General features: G+C 35.6%; 2 protein-coding genes across 4 annotated transcripts in view; one reads left to right on the top strand and one right to left on the bottom strand.

The window, feature by feature from the left end:
* Nucleotides 1–940: 940 nt before the first annotated feature.
* Nucleotides 941–5,584, bottom strand: LOC148957185 (receptor expression-enhancing protein 6-like). Its single transcript, XM_089115788.1, has 5 exons — nucleotides 5,305–5,584; nucleotides 3,970–4,060; nucleotides 3,563–3,701; nucleotides 3,032–3,188; nucleotides 941–1,327 (listed from the first exon to the last, which is right to left on the bottom strand). The coding sequence occupies exons 1-5, from the start codon at nucleotides 5,441–5,443 to the stop codon at nucleotides 1,191–1,193; spliced, it is 663 nt and encodes a 220-aa protein (XP_088971914.1). The 5' UTR covers nucleotides 5,444–5,584; the 3' UTR covers nucleotides 941–1,190.
* A 106-nt stretch (nucleotides 5,585–5,690) lies between these two features.
* The window catches only part of LOC135688518 (transient receptor potential cation channel subfamily M member 3), a 55,501-nt gene continuing 38,746 nt past the window's right edge, over nucleotides 5,691–22,445 (top strand). Inside the window, exons 1-14 of one of the 3 annotated variants that reach the window (XM_065205394.2) lie at nucleotides 5,691–5,829; nucleotides 8,438–8,482; nucleotides 9,012–9,043; nucleotides 9,266–9,305; nucleotides 9,539–9,667; nucleotides 13,483–13,662; nucleotides 14,395–14,503; nucleotides 16,653–16,812; nucleotides 17,126–17,201; nucleotides 17,435–17,504; nucleotides 18,094–18,206; nucleotides 18,705–18,860; nucleotides 20,121–20,153; nucleotides 20,454–20,528. In XM_065205394.2, the coding sequence (XP_065061466.2) occupies nucleotides 5,812–5,829; nucleotides 8,438–8,482; nucleotides 9,012–9,043; nucleotides 9,266–9,305; nucleotides 9,539–9,667; nucleotides 13,483–13,662; nucleotides 14,395–14,503; nucleotides 16,653–16,812; nucleotides 17,126–17,201; nucleotides 17,435–17,504; nucleotides 18,094–18,206; nucleotides 18,705–18,860; nucleotides 20,121–20,153; nucleotides 20,454–20,528 (1,236 nt within the window). In that variant the 5' untranslated portion in view covers nucleotides 5,691–5,811. Of the gene's footprint in view, nucleotides 5,830–8,437; nucleotides 8,492–8,975; nucleotides 9,044–9,265; nucleotides 9,306–9,538; nucleotides 9,668–13,482; nucleotides 13,663–14,394; nucleotides 14,504–16,652; nucleotides 16,813–17,125; nucleotides 17,202–17,434; nucleotides 17,505–18,093; nucleotides 18,207–18,704; nucleotides 18,861–20,120; nucleotides 20,154–20,453; nucleotides 20,529–22,445 lie in introns of all 3 variants that reach the window. The other 2 variants (XM_065205393.2, XM_065205395.2) reach the window with 2 other exon arrangements.

The following is a 22,445-nucleotide window of genomic DNA, read 5'->3' as shown; positions in this document are numbered from 1 at the left end:
CATATTATCACTTTCGACTGTATCATAACGCAATCCTAAACTTTTGAGTAGTCTAATTACAATGAATTTGGGTTTGAATCCAAAATTATATCTGAATATGAATTGATGAGTTTAGATTTGATTTTATGGCTTGATTTTGTGAATTCTTTACCTATACTGTTTCAGGATTTTCTTGAATAAAGTCCTTACCCACTTTTACGAACTTAACATAACTTTGTGTCACATTCAATCCTATGCCATACCAAAGTAGTTTGATTAAAGCATATCTTTCTGACAAATAAAAAACATGTTTGCCAATTCTAGATGAAACCATAAAAAGTACATTTGACTAGATTTGCCCCTTGAACCAATTTGCTCCAACTTCTAAAATACCTACTGACTAACGCCATATTTTCCTGTTTGTAAAGTTACTTTGAATTCATGAATGAATTCATGCTTACACAATGTTAAACATTTTATGGAGAAATTAATAAACTTGTTTGTAAGTGATCAAATGCTATCCATAAATTCATAAGAGCAGCTCCGAACAATACGTCAAAGCCGACAAACACGAGTACATGAATGTTGAGTTTGTCCAATCAAGTGCCGCTTGCCTATTAAAAATTTTACCAATGGAGCCTTAAAGTGAAAACGAACTCTTTCTGACTACACAATAGTGGATTTTTGCTGTTCATGTAGATCCCAAATCTGCTAGATGGAACGACGATCGGGCTTTACCAATAGCTCGAAACATGTCGCCATTTTGTTGCATTTTTTGCAAAACATTTTTTGCACAGTCTGGGTTTTCCAGTAAATGCTGCCCTATAGCAGGATCGCATGTTTAAGTTGCCTTTTTTGTGATTGTAGATTTGATCTATGCTTTCTATGTAACTTCAGACACTTTTTTAGCCGCAACAGTTAATGGATTTTTTGCAAAAGAATAACAATTTAAACAAAAATGAAAGAGCGATCAATTTGATTAAGAGAGAAAAAAAGATGTCACTAAAACTAGTGACTGTGTAAAAAATGAAATAAAGTAGGATGAGGTTGTTGCACCTTCAAGACTTTTAAGTGCTAACAAAGGTATATGCATCGCTCAGACTACGATCTCAAAATACGATAATAAAGTCAGAAAATATCAGTCAGCAGCTATATTTCAACCTGAGCATTTTTGTCGACACACTGAATTCCTTTTCCTGTTTCTTCTTCTGTTAGGTCCTTTCCTGTTTCTTCATCTCTTCCTTCTCCTCTATCACAGAATCAGCTTTTCCGGTCTCTGTTCCTGCTTTTGATGAGGAATCGCCTTCCCTTTGCAGATTATCTGCATTCTCGTGTAATTTATCGCTTTCTATTGAAAAACAAATCAAGTGAATAGAACACATTGGTTAATCAATGTAAATCTTAGCCCCAGGGGCGTTGCGACCAGGGGGTATGGGGTGGATGTCACCTAATAGGAAATTTAATGTAAAATCCGCTCGGTGGAAGAAACGCTTTAGGTATTTCAGAGACCTTTCTGTCATAAAATCAATTAAGGATCAAGCAAAGGTAGTTGCTCCGTTAGTTAAAAATGATATTTCTTGATGTGAATGAAGGTGAACAAACTAATGATTTTGAAGATCTGAAGATTTCTTGTTGGCACTAAATCTAAAAATCTAGGCCCTGTTTAGGTAAAATTGTGTTTTGTGCCCATTTCCCTAAAGTTTCTCGATAGAAGCGTCAACTGCAATTCACTATGAGCTCCAGATTTTTTTGGGCATGCTAAGATTGAAAGAGGGATCCAAATTGACAGCCAGTGCTTCTTGTTACCTAACTTTAAAAGTAACTGACAACATGGTATTTTTAAAGACTACGGCGAAATTCTACCAATTGTTTTTATCTGCTGTTCAATTTGTTAGAAAAGAAATAACTTTCAATAGAATATGGAGGATTGCTTCAGTGAAATGTGCTTAAAGAAGTGCATTTGCTAGCGAACAAGAAGCAATAAAATTCGAAAATTTCCTCCTCCTTTGGTGGCAACAATGGTGCCGCCTCGGTTAGTAACTATATCCTTTGCCCGTCTCGATATAGAGATTTGACAAAACTATTAGTAAAGTCTGTATAAAAATGAAAAGCTGCGAATTATATACAGAGTTAGATTCATAAAAGGTATTGCAGAGATTTGTGACAGCAACTAAAGAATTTCAGGCAAATTTTTTTAATCAGGTAAATTTATAGTCCACAAGCCTCCACCCCACCTCCCCCCTATCAAGGCTTGCCTCGCGACGGCCCTGCTCAGCCCTCACACAAAATAAACCCACGCAACTGCAAGCAGATTTCTAAATTTTAGAAATAATTGATTTCAGATTTTTGAGAAGCATCCTGGATTTTATGGTTGCTTTTAGGCGGCATCCTGGATCATATTCTCAACAAAAATTTTCCAAGCTGCTAGAAATTGTTTTGATTGTTTTCCATTTTAGGCTGGCATTTGACCTACAAATTTCTTCAGTGTTCAAGATATTTTTATATTTCAGGGGAAAAAATCACCGTGAATTTAAAACATTTAAGCACTAAGTAGTAAAGAAGGACGAAAACTGGATAAAAAGGTAACTGGTAATTAAGTGGAGCGCAAAAAAATTGGGAAGAGATTATACGCTATAAAAATGGTTGACTGCACGATATTTGTTTAGGTTCATGTCCTAATGATTGGCACTTGGCTTGAAGTTAAGAAAAGATCAAAGTCATACAAATAGTAGTATGTATAAAAAATGTCTACTAGGAAATCAGAAATTATTAATAAGAGCCTTTCGCTGTTCTGCTTCTAAAATTCCACTACCAGTAGTTGTTAATGGCTTTTGTGAATCCTCTTTGTCTTAGATAGCAATAATTCTCTGCGCGAAGATTTCAGCTATAAAGTTCCTCGTGGCTAAACCTTTCATCTAAATCGCACAAATCAATTTTTCTACTTTTTTCTTTTGTGAATTATATTTGTAATCTTTTCCTTAAATGCAAGAAAATTAATAATGAATAGTCTTGTTTGCAAAATATGTTTTCAAATTTGAAGTTACAGTCTCACCATCATCTAAGACTTCTATGGCTCTCAATCTAAGCGTTTGAAGTAACGAATGCAGTTCATCATTGTTTCGAAAAACTTCGAGATATTGGAGGCGGTTGAAGATGTACGTTCCACCATTCCAATCATACGGCAACATGCACCACACACAGACTATCAGCTAAGTGAAAATTAACATATTGCTTCAAATAAATTCAAACAAAATCACGGAAAGTTACCAAAGAAGAGTTTATCAAATATTCACACTCTTAAACTTCCAATAGTCCTCACAAACAAACTTTCCGGACAATTAGAAACTGTCGCCTCAAAAAGACAAAGAGACCAGTTAATTTTTTGAAAGAACGACGAATTCTGTTCTGTTATATTGATAAATGCAGATGATTTCTCTTATTTCTACCGTAAGATGCCTAGCAAGTTTTCCTTTGTAAACTATGCTTTAGGAATATTACCCTGGGTACCAGACTCACTATATAAAATATTTCATATATAGTGAGTCTGGTACCCAGGGTATAGGAATATTAGCTAGATTATCACCTTTAGTGCACTGTATAGTGGTACATAGGAAATGCAACTCATTGTCATCATTTCACAGGCTCCAAATCCAGATAGAACAATCCAGTACATTAGCCACTGTGTATATTCGTCTCTGCGGTTGCTGCCAATTGCTCTGAAACTTTGAACAAAATGTCTTAGATTGTCTTTTGATTTCCATGATGTTCATGAGAAAGAACATTGCAGTTCATTGTCACAAAGTGGCATGTGACAAAAGTACTATTGAGGAATTGAAAAGATTTGCTTCATCGTGGTATAAAATAAATTGAATCAACGTTGTAAGTGTCGAATCAAAATATAAGTATATAGGTTTTGTTTTGAGCTACGGAGTATCTTCTAACCCTTTTCGTTCATATAAAAAAGTGAAAAAAGCTATGTTCAGTACTTACGATGCAATCACGGGGTATATATAACCAATCATTATTAGAGGAATAGTTGCTAGACCACTTGCAAACAGCACAGCAGAAATTGCCACAAAACCTACAAAATTAAGAGAATAGTCTTAAAAAGTCTTTGGACCTAACCATTTTTCCTTACCAGGCAGGAAGATTGTGACCACCATCAAATTAAAGTTTATCTTACAAAAATTTTAAAAATATATAATGACATTGTTGTCAGAGGAGCTAAAAGATGTCGTTTATAGCAAATTTGCAGTAATGCGGCCAGTAACAAACCTCAAGTTTGCTACCGGATTCCTGTTAAATCGTTTAGCTCATAAACCTGAAGCATCCAAAAAGCTCATTTTGAGAGGGTAAGAGTTTTTGGCCATACAGTTACCCTAAAAATGTTAATTTTGTGAAAATTTGGGGATGTGGATATCGTCATTGATAATGTTGCTATAATCTAGGAAGACACTGTTTCAAACTAACAAACAAAATTCTCTCATATGAAAAGAAGCAAGCAAACAGCAAACAATTTTGGCTTTACTTATAAGATACCATAAATATTGCAAAAGCAACGAAAGAGGGATGGCCTTATTGGATTGCTATTCTTTGCCTTATCAGGTTTTATCGTCAGTTTCATCAGGTAAAGCGCCTATCTGCAAATTGCAGTGGCACATGGACCCGGGAAAATATACGTCAATCTTGTTTTTTTTTCAAGTGGAGAACAAGGTGGTCCTAGCAATTGTACGACCAAGAAACAGTTAATTTGATTAAAGTTCTAGCTGTTTTAATGCAAAGTAAACAGAAATACAGAATTGGACTACAAAGCCTTTTCGAAAGAAAATAAGCTAGAGGAGGGAGGGGTGGGGGTTATTTGGTGCAAGCATTTTTTAATGAAGGAGGTGAGCAATAAATAGCATATTGTTTACAATAATAGGGGCATGCAGGGCAATTGCCCAAAAGTTACCAGTTAGTTTGTTAAAAAAGGCCTTTTGCACATGAAGGCATGTCGATTCGCTCGACCATTCGCACGCAAACCACTGGCTTTGAATAAAATTATCAGGAAGGATAGTTTAAAATCTAATCACAAAGACAGTCTCCTTACTTGCTTTCATATCTTTATGGAAAAGTTAGAGTTTCCAAGTGATGTAAAAAATTTCTCGACTCAAACGACACAGACGACAACAGACGACACAGACGACACATTAAAGATTCTGAAAAAAACCTTTTGGTTTGTCATTAAAATAATCATACTTTCCAAAATGTGATAAATTAAAAAACTTTTACAGATGAATCCTATCGCATTAAACTATTTATGTTCATGAAAATCTGAATATTCACCAGACAAGAGATAAATCCACTTGCAGCCAGCTTTCGTTTCTGCATAATCGAGCCCGCTCTGGAAGTACAGCTTCAGTTTGCATACTTGTTGAACATAGTCCTTTAGCTTCTGATAATTTTCCTTCAGTTTTTCTAGCATTTTTATTGATGCGGGGTCAATTGCACGCAGATCCAAGTCCTTCTGATTACTGATTACTATTTAAATCTTTGCATGCAAACTCATCATCGAGCTGGCAAAGAGGAAAATTTCTTAGTCTGAAACTGAAGCTTGTTTACCAGAATTTCAGCTTTTGTTCTTGCCTATGTTTTTAGAAAAAGTAATTTGATATGGTTTTGTGTCAAAACCGTTGACCGTGGCCGATTCTGGACAAACATTTTTCCGCTTTCGAAAGTGTTTTACACAAACAACAACGACTCATCGGCACAAACCAGCTAGCAGCAGACATGAGTGCGTATACCTGGGCAAATGCCAAACAATCGATGCAGTGACAAACAAACCTAGATAGAATGCCACAAAATACTGAGGTAGGGAGTTATCTTTGATATCAGATAAATAATTTGATTTTGCACCTTTAAAATTTTCTTTACAAAATACGATTTTCTGTTAGTTGGAAAAAGGCCTTTACATTTGCCATTGTTTACGGGAAAAATATCGAAGGCGAAACCTTCAAGAATTGAAAATTTCGCTATTCTATCCCCTGAGAGTAGGATGAGATTCTATCCCACCTCCCACCTTCCAGATACACATGGAAAAATATTCTTAGCTTCCAACCTGTGTGCTAACAAGTGGGACGAAATCTGATCGCATGTATATGAAAATTTCATAGACACGAAAGATATGGAAAGGTAAAGATTTTGATATTGGGGAGCCATCCCAAAGAAATCAGTCGAAACGTTCATTTTGAATACGATAAAGAAAAAGCTATATAGTCCCCCTCTACATTTTCTGTCTCTACACTACAGAAAGTAAAAGTACCCTACTCTAAAAATAGAGAAAGGGAGCATTTTTAAGTTAGGGTCCATATCCAATCCTTTTTAGCGTATCAAACTGTCCTTTTTGCAAAGTTTCATGCCGTTGTACCAAAGTAAGACCGAGATGCGATTACATCGTTTAAAAAGGCCTTGAGAAGTGTACCCCAGACTAAAAATAGTGTACCCCAGACTAAAAATAGAACAAGGGGGAAATTTTTGGATGGGGTTTATATCCTACCGTTTTCTGTGTATCAGATTGCCATTTATTGCAAAGTTCCCTGCTATTGTACCTACTTTCAGGAGAGACATCGAAATAACGTCGTTTGTGGAGTCATGTGGTAAAGTACCCTAGTCTAAAAATAGCCGAAGGGGGAAATTTTCAGTCAGGATCCATTTCCTATCTTTTAAAGGGATAGTGTTGTCCGAATTGTGATACCAGCATAAAATTTCATGCTGGTATAGCAATTTTGACATTTGTTTTACTAACAACCCTGATTAGTTTGCCATATAAATGCAATACAAAAGACAAAACACTCTTTAGGTGGTTGGGATCTTACCTCTCAGCTCACAGGCCGGGAGGTGGGATGATTTTCTTCATATAAACAGACCTATAGACTACACTCAGGGAAAATTTAATAGAATAGAAGGTACAGCTTGAAATGAATTTGAATCTACAGTCGTGAAATGCAATTTGAAACGTTTTAGTGAACAAATTGCTTTACAACCCCTGTTTATCTAAAAATAGACCAAAGATCTCATGACGGCCAGGGGCGAAAATACCGGGGGGTGTGGGGGGTGTGACATCCCCCCAATCTAGAAAATAGTCGATTTCACAGAGCAATCGAAGATTTCGCAGGGCGCCAAGAAGAGCTTTGTTGCCACGCAGAAATGTCACCTCTGAAGTTCGTAAAGGGACGTTTAGGAATTTTGAAATGGAAATATCATATTTGTTATGAACCTACCTTCCTCATATTGCATTTTAGAGAATGGAACAGGTATGTAAGGAAAAGCTCCGTTATTTGCAAAGCGAAAGCATGTCTTACCGAAAGTCATAGCCAATGGATGCAATGATTGATGCATATGTTTATGAGGGCAAGGTTGAGTCCATATAAATTAATTTAAGTTGTAAATTATTTTCATGACAGGCACGGCGTCACAGGGGGGAATAGGGGGATGAAGGCCCTCACTTTGGTCAAGATAAGAATTTTTTTATCATTTTTCTATTAATTTTTAACAGCGCATAAAATAAAAAGATAGTAAACTGTTAAGATACCGATTTTGTTTCATCTAATTACTAACTTTTTCACGTATATTTTTATTATTTTTCTTTTATTTGCGTTAATTCAGTAAATCACTTTCTGTATCATTGCAATGTTTTAATTTTGGATGGCCTTTTCGATACAAGAAACTGCAGATTTCTGTTCAGGAAATAAAATTCTCCCAATCAAAACAACATCTTCCTCTGTCATTCAACTATGTGCAGTCTGAAACGAAAGGTTACTGCTTCTTTCCTTTCCCAACGTCTATCACTAAAGTTTTAGCATGACATGCCCCTCCCTATTTTTCCCAATAAACAATAATCAGTTTTTAGCAGTATTTTTTTGCTAAATTTTAGTCTGAAAGATGCTTTTTAGCCCTATTACAAGGTATAATTTCAAAAATTTTCTTCACGTCGGACCCAACCATGGTGGGTCCTCCTATATCACTAACCTTGATTCTTCTTAGTCCCTCCGGGCTCAATTTCATTGCTCCGCCCATATAAGGCACCAAAAAATCATATGCCACGAGATAGAAGCTTTATTATCAAGGAAAACCAAATTTGACATATAATTTACGCTCACGTAGAGAAATAGATAGTTCATAGGCAATGAAGTTTCAAGTTTGTTCTTGGTAAAGACCAGTGTACACTGGTGAAGCTTTCACTAGTAACCTATAGAGTATAGACAAACCTTTGCTACGAGGTCTGCAGGGCACCACTCAGTTTTGCAGGGCAGAAACCCTTTTCACCCCCCCCCCAAACCTACTGGCCAAGTTACGTCCCTGATGACGGCACCTCTGGGCGGGCACGAGAAACGCCTAATTTCTGTCTACTCCAATTCTGGGCAGGTAAGGGACAACCCTTGTGAGCTTGGTCGTTTGATTCTTCTTCATTTCATTTTAGAACACGAAGACTAGCTCATTTGCAAAAGTCAACGATGCCTTTCAGGTCTGTGAGGTATTTCTGTCTATCTAATTGAAATGATTTCCTACCTATGTGCGTTTGGTTGCTATCAAATATCATCGAGTTAATATAAAAACACGGCTAGCCCTCAGAAGAGGATTTTCAGGAATGAGGAATGCGAATATGATGATTGAGTAAAAGCAAAAGATCTGATGTCAGTTTGATCGAGTCGCTAACAAAAGAAAAAAGTGCAATGAATGATTTAAAAAAAAACATTTCAAAGCAATCCTCCTAGCAGCAATCGCTAATGATAGATAGTTTTCAATTTTTATTGTCCATCTTTAAAACCAATTTTTTTCAAGTTTCAAACAGAATTCTTCAACTTTAATATCAATGAAGTTTCAGATAAATATACCCAAGCTTAATGATATACAATCCTTTTTTAGTAGTCATCAGACGCATGTAATGTCTGTGTTCGTCAATCCAGGATTCATTTAAATTCAAGATTCATGTTCAATTTTTTTGTTTATCTTTCTAGAAGTAAATTTTGTTTTTAACAATAATTTCTATGCAGATGGAAAGCTTGAGAAATAAGATTCGTCAAAGGTAAATTCTGCATATTTTTCTAATGTCGAACTGAATATAAACGCAATTTTGCAAACATCACCTCCACTGAATTCTTAGGACTTTGCAACCGTAAATATTCAAGTTTAGATCATTAAACATGTCCTGATGCATTGAAGTAATTTTGTGACTCATTCAAGTGACGAGTGAGGACAATATTTTCTATAAACCACGTATAAATACTTGATTTTTGGTTAATTGCAGAACTTCCATTTGTCAAGAATTCGAGGAATTTGATAAACAGGTAAAACTGATTAGTCACTTTCTGTGTTTGAAACTATGATAGAAACTTGTGTAAATTTTGATTAAAGATTGTTGGGACGAGCTAAAAGTTTTTAAAACATCACAAAAACTAACTTGAGATATGAATCAGTTTTCTTTTCAATTTTATCCACAACAAACAGAATCTTCTTGCATCTATTTTCTGTTATTTCTCACGGAGCATTAATTTCTTTATAGCAGTAATTTTTCATGCAGGTGTCTGAAAAAGTAAGGGAGATTTGGGGAACTGGTGTTCAGCCCAGTCTTTGGCTAACGTTATTTGGTAAAGGAGACAAAGGTCTAAGAATACAAGCATATGATGCAATAAAGGAAGCTGTCAGCAAGGTATGTGCACTTTTTTTTCATTTCCATTTTTTTTCATTTCAAAAATCTTTATACACGAATTCCCTATCAGCTATAATACAAATATGAGTAAACTACTTCTATTACCGAGGGGTGATTCACTCTTGCAAATAGCGTACGACATTTTGCTTAAAACAAAAGGATTTCTGGGGATTTTGAGATAAAACAATAGGATTTTTACAAAAGGTGTACGAGATTTTCTTAGAGTGATTTGCCCTCGTCTATTACAATTTCTTCTTTAATATATATATATAAAAAAAAGATGTTGTTGTTCTACCTAGGGATCGTGTTTTGTTTTGGGAATTCATTAACTTTGTAGGAATCCCTTCAAGTAGATATATTCATGCTTTCACGTGTATTTTAGCAAACTTTATACTCCCGATAGATATATTCAGCCTTATTTCCACATAGCTAGTATTCTTTCGACAATTGACTTGCCAATATCGTGCTATGACTTTGGTCTAGGTCAACAAAACGAAAAGTAGCGTCCCGAATCGATGTTGTAAGGATCTGTAAAACCGAAGTATAAAGTTTCTCACAAGGGTACAGTAATTGTTCAGGCAACAAATGCTAGTTTTACTGGGAGATATGGTTTTCAGTTCAGTTGGAATCGTATCAAATGGCTTCTTTGGCCAAACGAGTTTTACAGAGTGATTAAACTGCGGAATGTTCGAAATGATTCCATTGACAATTCTGATTAATACTCGTCCTATTTTCACCTTCCGTCCAAGGTCTCCATCAACCTTTGTGATTTTTCGGAATACTTCTAGTGTGCTGTTGGTAGTATCCATGTTGCCTATATCGTGGTTGATATGAGCGTTTGTAGCACAGTTTTTCCATGCACTCGAGGCAGAAGCAGCCCTTGGAAAGCTGATATACATCAATTTTTCTACTTCAATAGCGACAAAAACTAAGCAACAGCTCCGATAAAAAGTATTCTATTAGAGTATTTTCGTCTTCGATACCTGCGGATCGTAATGCGTAGTAACTCGACACGGTCTTTATAGCAATCAGTCAGAATTCTCCGACGTATTTCTAAGTTCTAATCTTTCTACGCTATCACTTATTTTGCGAATATCCGATTCACAATTTGGTTGGTTTACATGCAAACGTCAAGTCACCCGAAATACACTGTACCATCAAGCTTGCGTCATCATATCACCAAACCGAAATTCCTACCTTTGTAATTCAGTTCAATTTTAAAATGCGAGCACTTGCAACTAGCAAAAGCAATTCTAAAAATTATGGTTTCAAAGTTTTTAATTAGCCAAAGGCTACTCTACTGACTTAATACTCTACCGCCTGATTGATATGCTTTATCATACCTCTTCGTAGAGAGACACACAATTTGTTTTAACCCCTTAACAAAGGGTTACATCCTCATTATGTGCCCGGGTGCTGGTCTCGAATCCTGGTCTTTTGGATAGTGCCTCTTACGCCTTAACCACTACATCACTACACCAAATTGTGTTTCCAACGTCTTAAACAACTGTATACGAGATTATGCAAAATCTTGAGAAACGAATACAAATTAATGATAGGTGGGCTGTTTCATTAATTCAACTGAGACAAAAGGGCCTATGAATTATTGCTGGAGAGGCCCTTTAAAAAAGGTCTTGGAGATTTAGGATTGCTTGTTCGCAACAGTTTGAACGGTTAACAAAATGATGTCTCATTATTTATATGGTCTTTTGCGAAATGAAATTTTTAAGGGGCGTTTTATATGATAACAACAATGCAATAACGAAACAAATGAACTCCAACGAGGAACTAGTTGTTCTTGCTAGTACCTCCATATTTGGACCTTTTCTATCTAGAGATATTCACTTATCGTCCCGAAACGTTGAGGAACAATTTTTTTGCCCATGATTTTGTCAATGAATCATTTAAAATTTTCCATTAATATTGTTTCACAAACAACTTCTTCAGCAATAAATGGCTCTTAGATTTTCAATAAATTGTCTATATTGTAAACTGATCTCTGACTTGGTTTGGTACTTATCTCTGTGGATTTAAGCATCTATTTCAGCATCAATTAGCCCAAACACCTATAGTCATGATAAGAATTGCATTAGCATTGAATGCGACATTCTCGGTGAATGTGAGGCAACAATGAGAAAATCGAATCAACGCATAAATATGCAAGTCAAGCGGTCAGTTCTAGTCGGTAAAGAAAAGTTATCGTTTAAACGATCTTAACCCTATAGTGAAAAGGCAATTTTACCTTTTTTTTATTAAATAAGTTCGTTCAAATTATTAATTAAGCTTATTCTGATGAACACTGCATTCTGTGAATCAGCCAATGCCTGAAATTTGAATGCCTGGAATCCCACATCATTTTTTCTTTTTTGCACAATAATTTCACAATGGCTTTGAAGAAACATACATTTTGAAACATGTTACTGAAGCTTTTCGTCTGGCACTCTGCAAAGTGTAAAACGTCAGAACTGGTGCATGGAAAGGTACATCTCGGGAGAAACTGTATCAAGAGCTTGGGTGGGAATCGCTTAACCACAGACGTCGGTGCAGGCGCTCTTTATTTTTTTTTCAAGTTTGCAAACAATCTAACACCGAATTATACAAGGCAGCCTCTTCCACCCTTCCATATCCAAATATCGTCTTCTTAGACCAGCTACAATCAGGAAAATACATACAAGAGCGATGAACGTTGGTGCAAGCTTCTATCCAAGCTGTCTTTTGGAATGGAATAAACTTGCCTCGGAGATAAGACAATCGCCAAACCTGGGCATGTTCAAAAGAAACTTTCTCACTTATTCGTCAACTAACAAACCCAGTCTACACCATTCACCACCCGAAAGGCTTGGCAATTCTAACACAACTTCGTATGGGTCTAAGTATTTGGAACCTTCACAGATTTAAACACAACTTTGGAAACACAGTTAATCCAATGTACTCGATAAACGATGGAGTTGAGGACACGGAACACTTTTTGCTGCTCTGCCATAGCCACAGTGTACAAAGACAGGATCTTCTCGATGCCTTTTTTTACAACCTCAAGGTCTATCAAACCTTTCTTTTGAAGTGCTTCTTAAAATCCTACTTGATAACGATGAAAGTTGCCACTTATGTCGAATACTATTTTCCTTGAGGCTACAATAAAGTATATAAACGCAACAGAATGTTTTGATTGAACCAATGCTACCTTTCAGTACTTTATTGTGTAGCTATTGCTCTTTCTTCTCCTCATATCAGTATTATTAGAATGCATATTAAGTAGTATGTATATCAAGTAATTAAGTAATTTTTGTAACTATGTAATATGATGTCGAGTGTAATAGTTGTAATAGTTCCGCAAAGGTCCGGGCCATGACCAGGCGGACCAGGATACTCGCTAGCTCTAAGTATCTCTAGGCATAGCAATCATAAGGTGTGGTCACATCAAGAAGAGGAGACGTTCCAACTGAAAAGTATTGAAAAATCGAGAGATTATTATGAATTCCTGTGAAGTAGTCCAATTTTGTCCATCCGCAAAATTTAGTACCTGACTAAGTTTGTAAAAAAATTCCACAAAAATAATAAGGTGATAAATTCGAAAAGTGAAGTAAAACTTTATCCCTTACATCTAAATTCAAGCTGAATTTCATTCATTTTTTTGCTATATTGAATAAAGTGTTTTATGGAAAGTCGTTTGATATGTAAAAATCATCTCATTGGCTAAGCAAAGTTTGTCTTTCCTCACGGAAAAAGGTTAAATAAGTTAAGCTTTCGAGCCAATGTTGAGCTAAGCCAAACGTAACAAATAGGATTTACACAATTTTGTGCCAATTCCCTTATAGATTACAAGCAAAAGCCACACACAATTCGTCCTTAATGCTAGCAGCTGTGAGCTACGGAGCCTTATCAGGGAGGTACGCGATGAAAGTCTGAGTTTTTGCCGGATAGATTGGTTAACGAAATGCATAATAGTGTCTTCAGAGGAGCAAGACAATCAGAAAAATGAGCCTGGCTCTAAAGAGGTTAGCGGTTTTATGCAACTGCTATTTTCTGCACTAAACAAGACATTCATTGAAATTCTAAAGCCAACCCTTGTTATCAACTTTTTTTGTCCTGTTGCAGAGTCAAAGAAATTTTAAATACTTACTGTCATAAATGCCATACTTACATGGCACTTTTAAGGAATTCAGCTGGGGAGTTAAGCTCTTATCTATATCAGAAGATGAAAATTCTCGCTGGGGCGGGCGAACATGCACCCTAATTAGTGTTAGAAAGGCAATTCATTATTATCACTGATAACAAACACGAAAGAACAAAATGTATCTTTTACTTATGAAAATTCTTTTATGTTCATGGGATGGCTAAACTACAAAAATAGATTATCATCTAGATGAATCAGTGCACCCACTATTCAGCAAAGCACTAAAATTGTGGAACCAGAGCTCTGCCTGTGCACGGGCATGAGATATTCTAGCTACCGTTACTGATTTTGTTTTCTCACTTTACTTGTTCATGCAAATGAACTGCCGCTAAAGGCATGATGCTAATGCATCACAATTTTGCTGAGTTTGCAATCATCAGTGAGTGCATCTCATCTTTCGCGCCAATTTTTTGTAAGAAACAGTAAATGCAAAAGTAGGTTGCACATCATTTTGCAAAATTTATAAAATATTTGAACAGCCTTACGCTGAGTGCTCAACTTTGTCTTTTGTTAGTTAGTTAGTTAGTTAGTTATGACATTTCTTCACGTTGAGGACTTGAATTTACAAATTGATGGAAAACAGTACAAAAGCTGCATTGATTTCATGGCAAATTCTGCTTTGCGGAAACAAGATGATAAAGCAAACAACATTTTCAAGGAAGGTAGGATTGCCTTTTTCTTTTTATTTGTTTGCAATCATCTATTTGCACAGCTCTTTTCCTCTTTCAAACTTTTGGTAGCTTCACTTCTGAAGCATGACAGCTTTTAATACTTCTTTTTAATTCTTTTTCTATGAATCCACTGGAATTGAACTAAACGAGTGTATTACGAAGAGAAATCAAATCATGTTTGATTTTCCACTGTTCTGAGTTTGTCTTAACATGCACCAAGCAAACATCTTTGCGCAGGCTTTATGCGCTCTATTTGAAGCTCGAAAAATTAAGAGCAGTGCAGAGAGGTAACAGTCATATTGAGATCACACTTTGAAGGTGCAAGACAGGTTTGGCTTATTTTTTTATTTTGATTTTTGATAACAAGGGTTGTGTAGTCTGATATTGATAAAATGATGGATAAATAGGTGAAATCTTACCAGAGTTAAATTAAAGAGAGGCGTCCATCATTTAATTGATTAGCCCTAAGGCTATAGAGTACCGAAGTGTGACGTCATCAAAATATTTTTTTAGAATTTCTCAATTTTGACCACATAATGTGAAAGAACAAGATAAAAGACCTTTCATAGTGCAAAATCAGCTAGATATGTTCAGAATTTGGCGAGATATGACCAATGAAAAATTGCTGTTATTCTGGCCTGGTTCATAAAGTTATGAACCAAGACCAAGGCCCTGTTCACACGATACCGGATTTTCATATCGGATAGGCCTTCTGTTCACACGATGATGCTTGAATCCGATACGCTCCGTAGCCATATCTAGCCAATTCGTAATGCTCACATGGCCATATCTTAGCCAATTCGTAACGCCTCTTATCGATTTTGCACAATTGGAGGTATTTTATGATGGGATCTCCGTTTATGGGATCAAAATTCAAAAATTCTAAAAATAGATCTTTATGACGCCATCACTTCGGTATTCTATATTTTTTGCAATTCGTTTGCTAGGCTGGACAAAGCGTGGGTCTCACTTTGCTTGGCAAAGTCTTATTACAAGAGTGCAGTTCGCTATTTTACAAATGTGTTTTCTTCGGTACAACCCTGCTCGTACCTTTGGGAATCTATTTTGCCATTGAAGTTTTGTTGCTTTTAGGTAGGACTGGTGAATCGGATATAGCGGGAAAAATGAACTTTTCTTGTTCCCTTCCTCCACAAAATCCTTTTCACTTTGGGTTTGGTGTAACCTCTCTTAGTGACCTCTCCCAACTTAGTTAGGAGTTTTAATGACAAGCAAAAATTGAATTAATCATTTGTTTAAAGATGGTGCATAAATCTAATAGCTACGTAGAAGCTAATTAATCTGGAATATTTAGAATATTTACAATGTAAAAAGTGTAAGTAAGCAAGTGAAGAATTAAAAAGGATATAAAAGACTTGAAGTTTAGATAAAGCCTACTCTGCTATCATGTTAACATGTAGAAATAAATATTTTACACAACCCGCTGTCATGTTAACATGTCTTTCTTCCTCTCACATTACTTGCAATCCACACCTGGACATAAATTATCTGCCCAATTTTTGTCTGTATCAGATGTCTATGCTCTGAAGGGTCAGTTCTTCAATGTGCTATGTTTTTGCTTTTTGGTCTAATCTAAATAGAAAGAAACAAGCTGCCATAGCCGCATTTATTGAATCATTTTCAAATTCTTGCAAACGTTTTGCGAAAACGTAGAATTTGTGATCACCTTTCATTCGTTTATTGGTAAATCATCATTTTTTAGATAAGAAGGGCTAAGCCCTAATTATTAGGGTAGCCAATTTTATTATGCTAGCCATGAGCATCTAATTATAACGCTCCTGGCTGTTGTGTGATTGTTGTGCTAAAAATTGTTGACTTTAGATTTTTATCAGTGTATTAACGTATGGGTCATCCTCACAGGGGTCATCCTCACAGGGGTCATCCTCACAGGGGTCATCCTCACAGGGGTCATCATCACAGGGGTCATCCTCACAGGGGTCAACCTCACTGTGTCTGTAGAAGTTGATGTATTATGTTATCTAGGATGTCAAAACTAGCTGTCATGAATCATTTTTTCATAAAGATTTTAAATATCATGTCTCTCATAAATTAGATATAAATTTTATTTTAAAAAGTTGCAGATTTTGAAAAATCTTTTTCTAAATGCAAAATTTATTTTCAGTCATCTTCCTCGACATTTTGTTATGTGATGATGTTAAAACTTCAAAAGAAATTTTTGAGACTTTCAGTAGAATTTCTAAAGACTTTCTGAAACCCACACTGATAATCAATACTGGATGCAAAGATCGTAACCAATTAGCAAGTCCATTGCATGCCGCCAAGTAAGTAGTGTTTAATTGCTACTTAATGGTGTTTAAGAAAGTAGTGGAATATTATCATCATAGAAAGTTATCTTAAAAGTTGATTTTTACTGGCAAGAAAGCCTTTTTGCAGATACATTGCAATTTGCTTGAAAGTGTTTACAGTATGGAATAAAAAGTGAGAAAAACGGAAAATGGTCATGGCACTGCATGTCACACGCTAGAAGCGGCTGTTTGTTAGGAATACCCCGGATTTCAATTTATATATCAAATAAAGGGTGTTATTTATGTTATCATATTCTTTTATTTCCAATCAAGATTGCTTTTACCGTAGTACTACTGTGTTTCTGCCAGTGGAGCCTGAATTATTAAACGCTTTTAAAGCAAACATGGATGAATGTCAAAATCCTGTAAGCATTATCACGTTATTTTTGTGATTTGGATGATTATTTAATCTTTCCTTTATCCATACATTAGTTGATTAATGGTTTTAACTCTTCTGCAACAATCTTTTTATTGACTTTTAAGAAACATTTCCACTTGATAATTTGACTCAAATTCAATCTTCTCCTTGCCACTTTCTCCAGTATATTCAGACTGCAAAAAAAATCAGTTCAAATAGTTTTCTTCTTAATCTTAACAGATATTTGCTGTCAACGTCAAAGATAGTACATCAGACCTCTATTTAGAAATGAAAGAAACAATTCTCAAAGGTATGATCATTTCTCAATTGTTTTTATGCAAAATCAGTTTTTTATATAACAGTTGTGCATTTATATTTAATCAACTTAGTAATGTTTCCGTTGCGTGTCAATTTAGTAAAGTCTTATGTTCTGTTGAGTCTTGTTGTGTTGGTGAAAGCCTTTTTACGATAATGTGTTTGTCTCTCAACATGAAGTGAGAGTTATGTTCAAATAAATCTTATATTTTTGAGGATACCAGGGAAAGAATAGAAAATCAAACTGACAAAATTTGAATTTCAGCACTATCAAACTCTGTTTGTTATCTATAAAATGCTAGATACACAGGCCTTAAAACGCAGCAACTGTTTAAAACCTAGTTTTTAGACTTAAAGTAATGATTGCATACTTACGAGTGGTCTACCATTTTATAGCAAACTTAAATTAGTTATAAAATAGCCCTGCAAAGGTTAAGAATGAGGTCCTTTATTTCTCTTTTCAAGCCAAGTTTCACTAATTGAATTTTTATTATTTTCTCCACAATTAATCTTTCACCTAACAATCATTGAAGAGGTTGATATATGCAATTATTGTTAATGAAATTATTCAAATTACTTTTTAGGTAGCAAGAGCCTACAATTGTTTGAGACATATCAGTTGATTTTTTGGTTAATCGAGTGTGGATACAGACAACAAGTATTAGATATAATGATGAAGAAAGGATATGAAAATGCGGTGAAGCTTTGCATATTCTATTTTGTTAACGCGTTTACTTTGTTTTAAACATAAGCAAGACAGGAAGCTAATATCCTGGGTACAAAAGCCACAAAAATTCGAGAGCGGAAATAGAAGATGGGATTGAAGAAGCGGTGGTACCTCCTTCGCTGATCTGCTTGGCATTCTGTTTACGGGCTCGAAATTTTGTGGCTCTGGTACCCAGTACCCAGGGGAGGAAACTATGGTAGTAATGTCAAATGTAAAAAGCAATTAAGCAAGCAAAGATTTCTTGAGAACAAGAATTTTCACTTATATTGATTATAGGATATGAATTGATAAGGTTTATAAAAATATGTTGACGTCACTGCGAATATCGCCTGCTGTTTTTTGCTAAATGCATGCAACAGTTTTCATCCATTTGAAAAATAAACCATTTTTAGAAAAATTAAGAACATTTTTTCTTAGTTTCTTTTACCACAAAATTGCATGTTTTAATGTTTTTCCTGTTTCAAAAAGTTTGCATTTGTCATGGACAAGTACCTGACCACGCAAAATTCAACGAAGATTGGATCACTGCTTAAAAATTATCGGTATAATCTCGATGCTTATGTGACAAAACGAGAGAAAGATATATTCGATGAAGGAAAGCATTTTAACTACGACCTACATCGGGTATGACCTACTTATATGAACCTTTCTTGCTACACACTCTTTCTAAAGAATATTTCTTATAAGAATATTCAGGCTCAGAGTCATCAAACATTTAAGAATGTTATAAGAATATGGCTCAGCCTTGACTCTCATATTTGCATCTCATTTCCCTTTAAACAATTGCAACTGGTGCTTGGGCATAGGCTCGATTCCGTAGATATTAGGATACTCACATAAACCAAGTAAATGTTCCCTGAGAAATTATTTCTCGTTCATTCTGATTTCCATTTGCTTTGTTATCAAAAAGACAACTCCCCTCTTGACCAGCTTCTGCTCAGGACATCGAGAAAAACAGTCACGAGTTTTCCAGAGAATAAGGGCAATTTGCTTGTTTGTAAATTTTTTATTTCGTGCATCATGGGCTTTGTCACAAAGAAAATTCTGCCAGGTAGACATGAACAAAGTTGAGATATCAAAGGCTCATTAGTATTTCTATGCGAAAGAGAATGTTTTGAAGCTGGCACATTTTGCGTGAAAGTCTTGAAGGTGTCACATTTGATTTAACAAGGTATATTGTTTAATCAGGTACCTAAAAGTATCTGATGACAAAGAAAATTATTACCCATAATTATCTGTGTATAATTATTTCTAGTGACCCTCCTGGGCTTGAAGACGACAAACTCAGGATGCAAAAAAGAGTTGCCTTTTACAAACGTTCGTTATTTTTTCTATCAATATGTGTAAATCAGAATTTTCCCCAAACATACAGCCTACCCAAAAACATTTTTTTTCATCGCAATCATGGGCCTATTTTTGGCTGTCTGGCGTATTGCGTTTCAGACTTTGGCTCTCATGTGTCTTTTGCTTGTCAACAACTTGCCAAATCGATATCGGGCCTTTTTGCTTCAGATTTTTAGAGTTTATGACTAAAAATAATTGCGTACAGAGAGTGGGGAAATCGGGTAGGTTTCTCACTTAACGACAATTTGCATCGATGTTTGCAATCGATTATTTCTTAGAAAAAAGAAGCAAAATAAAGATATCATGTAATGCTCATACTGACTAAGATCTTTGACTGTTCAAGATGATATCAATGGTCCAATCCGTATAAATAGATACAGCCTAAAGTGAGTTGTTGAATGATGGAGGGTCTATAGACGACTCTATGCAAAGCAAAGATCAGTCTGATTTTACCAAATTCATTTGAAATGCTAAGCTTTCTTATACTGATTACATAGTTTACGACTGTTTTTTAATGATCCAATTCATATTCCTCTGTAGAGTCCAAGTAAAGTATACACATCACTCATCAAAGTGAGTTGGTACATTATTAATCCTTATCTTTCTTTGTGAAGGGCATTGAATTCATCTTGCAAATCTAAAAATTCGGCCTCAAAAAGATTTGAATCAGTTTGGCACAGAATTGTTGATTGTACTTTGAGCAACATCTTTTCCATTTGTACTTTGAGCAGCATCAAGAGATGCTTCAGGACATCAGAATTTCTATTTTCGTTTTAGTGCAACCTCAAAACGAATTATTTCTTTTTCTCAAAGATTAAATAAATAAAATTTAACATAAGTCACATTGTTTTGAGAACATCCTCTTTTTTGCAGAAAAATGGCGACGAAGAGATGTTAAAAAACGCCCTCTTGTTGCTGACTGATGAAAACCTCAACTTCAACCGGGAGGTGAGAGAAGATGACTATTGTTTCTTTTAAATTCTGAGAAGAATTTATATTTTAACATGTTTTACTTTTAGAAAGGCATTGATGATAAACATATAAAATTCTTAAAAAATCTTATGTTTGAAACAATGAATGCTTTCTTTGATGAAAATCGCCCCAGTGTATGTACGTCCATTTTATATTTTGGCAAAATAATAAAAAGAGAAATCCAGCAGTTTTCTCTTTCCAACAGCAAGCAAATCTAACAGCAATCACGATAATACTTTACAGCAACCACGATAATACTTTACAGCAATCATGGTCATACTTACTGCAATCATGATCATGCTTCACGACAATCATGATCATGTTTACAGCAATCACGATAATACTTTACAGCAATCACGGTCATACTTACTGCAATCACGATCATGCTTCACGACAATCATGATCATGTTTACAGCAATCACGATAATACTTTACAGCAATCACGATATTACTTCACAGCAATCACGATAATACTTCACAGCAATCACGATAATACTTTACAGCAATCACGATCATACTTACAGCAATCACGATTATGCTTTGCGGCAATCAAATCATACTTACAGCAATCACGATCGTGCTTTACGGCAATCATGATCATGTTTACAGCAATCACGATAATGCTTACAACAATCACGATCATACTTTACAGCAAATCACGATCATGCCAACAGCAATTACGATTGTTAAACGTGCAGAGTTGTGCCAAAGGACAGCAACATTTTAATTTCTACAAGACCCTCTTTGTTTCTTTTTAATTTATGCACGCGCTGACCAACGTTTACCTCTAACCTTTTGTTGCTTTGTTTATTGCTTTGTTTATAAAATATTCTCGTACCCAGTCTCCATAACTATATATTCTGTGCACACGTTTTTTGGGCGTTGTATTTGGTTATATCGTTGAAGTAAAGTGATGAAGAGTTCAATGTAAAAGGACACGGAGTGCGTTTCTCAAAAGCGGAAGACTTGCAAAGTGGCGGCACTTGTAAATATAGTTGGTCATGCTTTGCAAATATAGTTACAGAGGCAAACAGATTGTCAGTAATTTATTGTTCTTAATTATATTAATTATACTATTGTTCTTAATTAAATTCGTTTTCATAGATATTCGTTTTTCATAGATATTCGCCTAACCTATTTCACATTGACTACCCGCTTTTTCCTTTATCAACTGCAAATTTTTATTTATTTTTGTTGTAGCAAACCATGTTTTGAGTTATCAGATTGCGTTGATTTTTTTGTGATTCCTGGTGAGAATCAGGGTTGGGTTTGAGCTTTAGTCACGTTGGGTGCCATATTAGTTTCAATCTAGCCTTTCGGAAAAAGAATGGAAGAAGAAAACGCCAAAGGGGTGAAGTCTGCAGATTTGCTGTCTTTGGCTATGGTGGACCGGACATCAAAGAAGCTGAAGAACGTCAGTTGACGAATGCGATACGGAAGGTATCCGATGTATTGACGGTGGATGAAGATGTTGGTGGGGTGGAAAAATCTGTGGTGTGCATGGGAAATACGTTTAATGATTTTAGCAAAACCTGCAGTAATTACCGCCAGCTGTTAGAAGATGAAGATGACATTGAAGAATGTGTGATTTTCATGCAGCAGAAACGCGGTTTTTGAAAGACAGAATGGCATTTTGGAAGGAGTCAGCAAAGCGGAATGTAGACATCAAATTTGATGACAGCAATATCAGAGCAGAAGACTCGGTGAGCCAGACGAAGTCTCATTCTTCTCGCAGGAGCATGCACTCTAAATATTCAAGAAGTTCCCATGTTTGTAGTCTTGACAAGGCAATGGTGAGAATTTCGACAAAACGAGCCTCGGTGCTGTCATAACCTGCACTTTGAGGTTAACGCAAGATAGAAACTATCACTTCGCAAACATAAACATAACATA

This window comes from Rhopilema esculentum, unplaced genomic scaffold (assembly GCF_057945365.1).
Source record: "Rhopilema esculentum isolate cy_ngs unplaced genomic scaffold, ASM5794536v1 HiC_scaffold_36, whole genome shotgun sequence".
Classification (NCBI taxonomy): Eukaryota; Metazoa; Cnidaria; class Scyphozoa; order Rhizostomeae; family Rhizostomatidae; genus Rhopilema; species Rhopilema esculentum.
The sequence above is the reverse complement of the archived record's forward strand: the minus strand, read 5'-3'. Positions and strand labels throughout refer to the sequence as shown.

Bases quoted from the DNA above. Each gene is read 5' to 3' on its own strand.
- LOC148957185 (XM_089115788.1), bottom strand. From the start codon at position 5,443: ATGCTAGAAAAACTGAAGGAAAATTATCAGAAGCTAAAGGACTATGTT. The intron at 4,061-5,304 runs GTGAATATTCAG...TTAATTTTGTAG, and splicing joins GTGGATTTATCTCTTGTCTG to GTTTTGTGGCAATTTCTGCT. The intron at 3,189-3,562 runs GTGATAATCTAG...ATTTTCACTTAG, and splicing joins CACTATACAGTGCACTAAAG to CTGATAGTCTGTGTGTGGTG.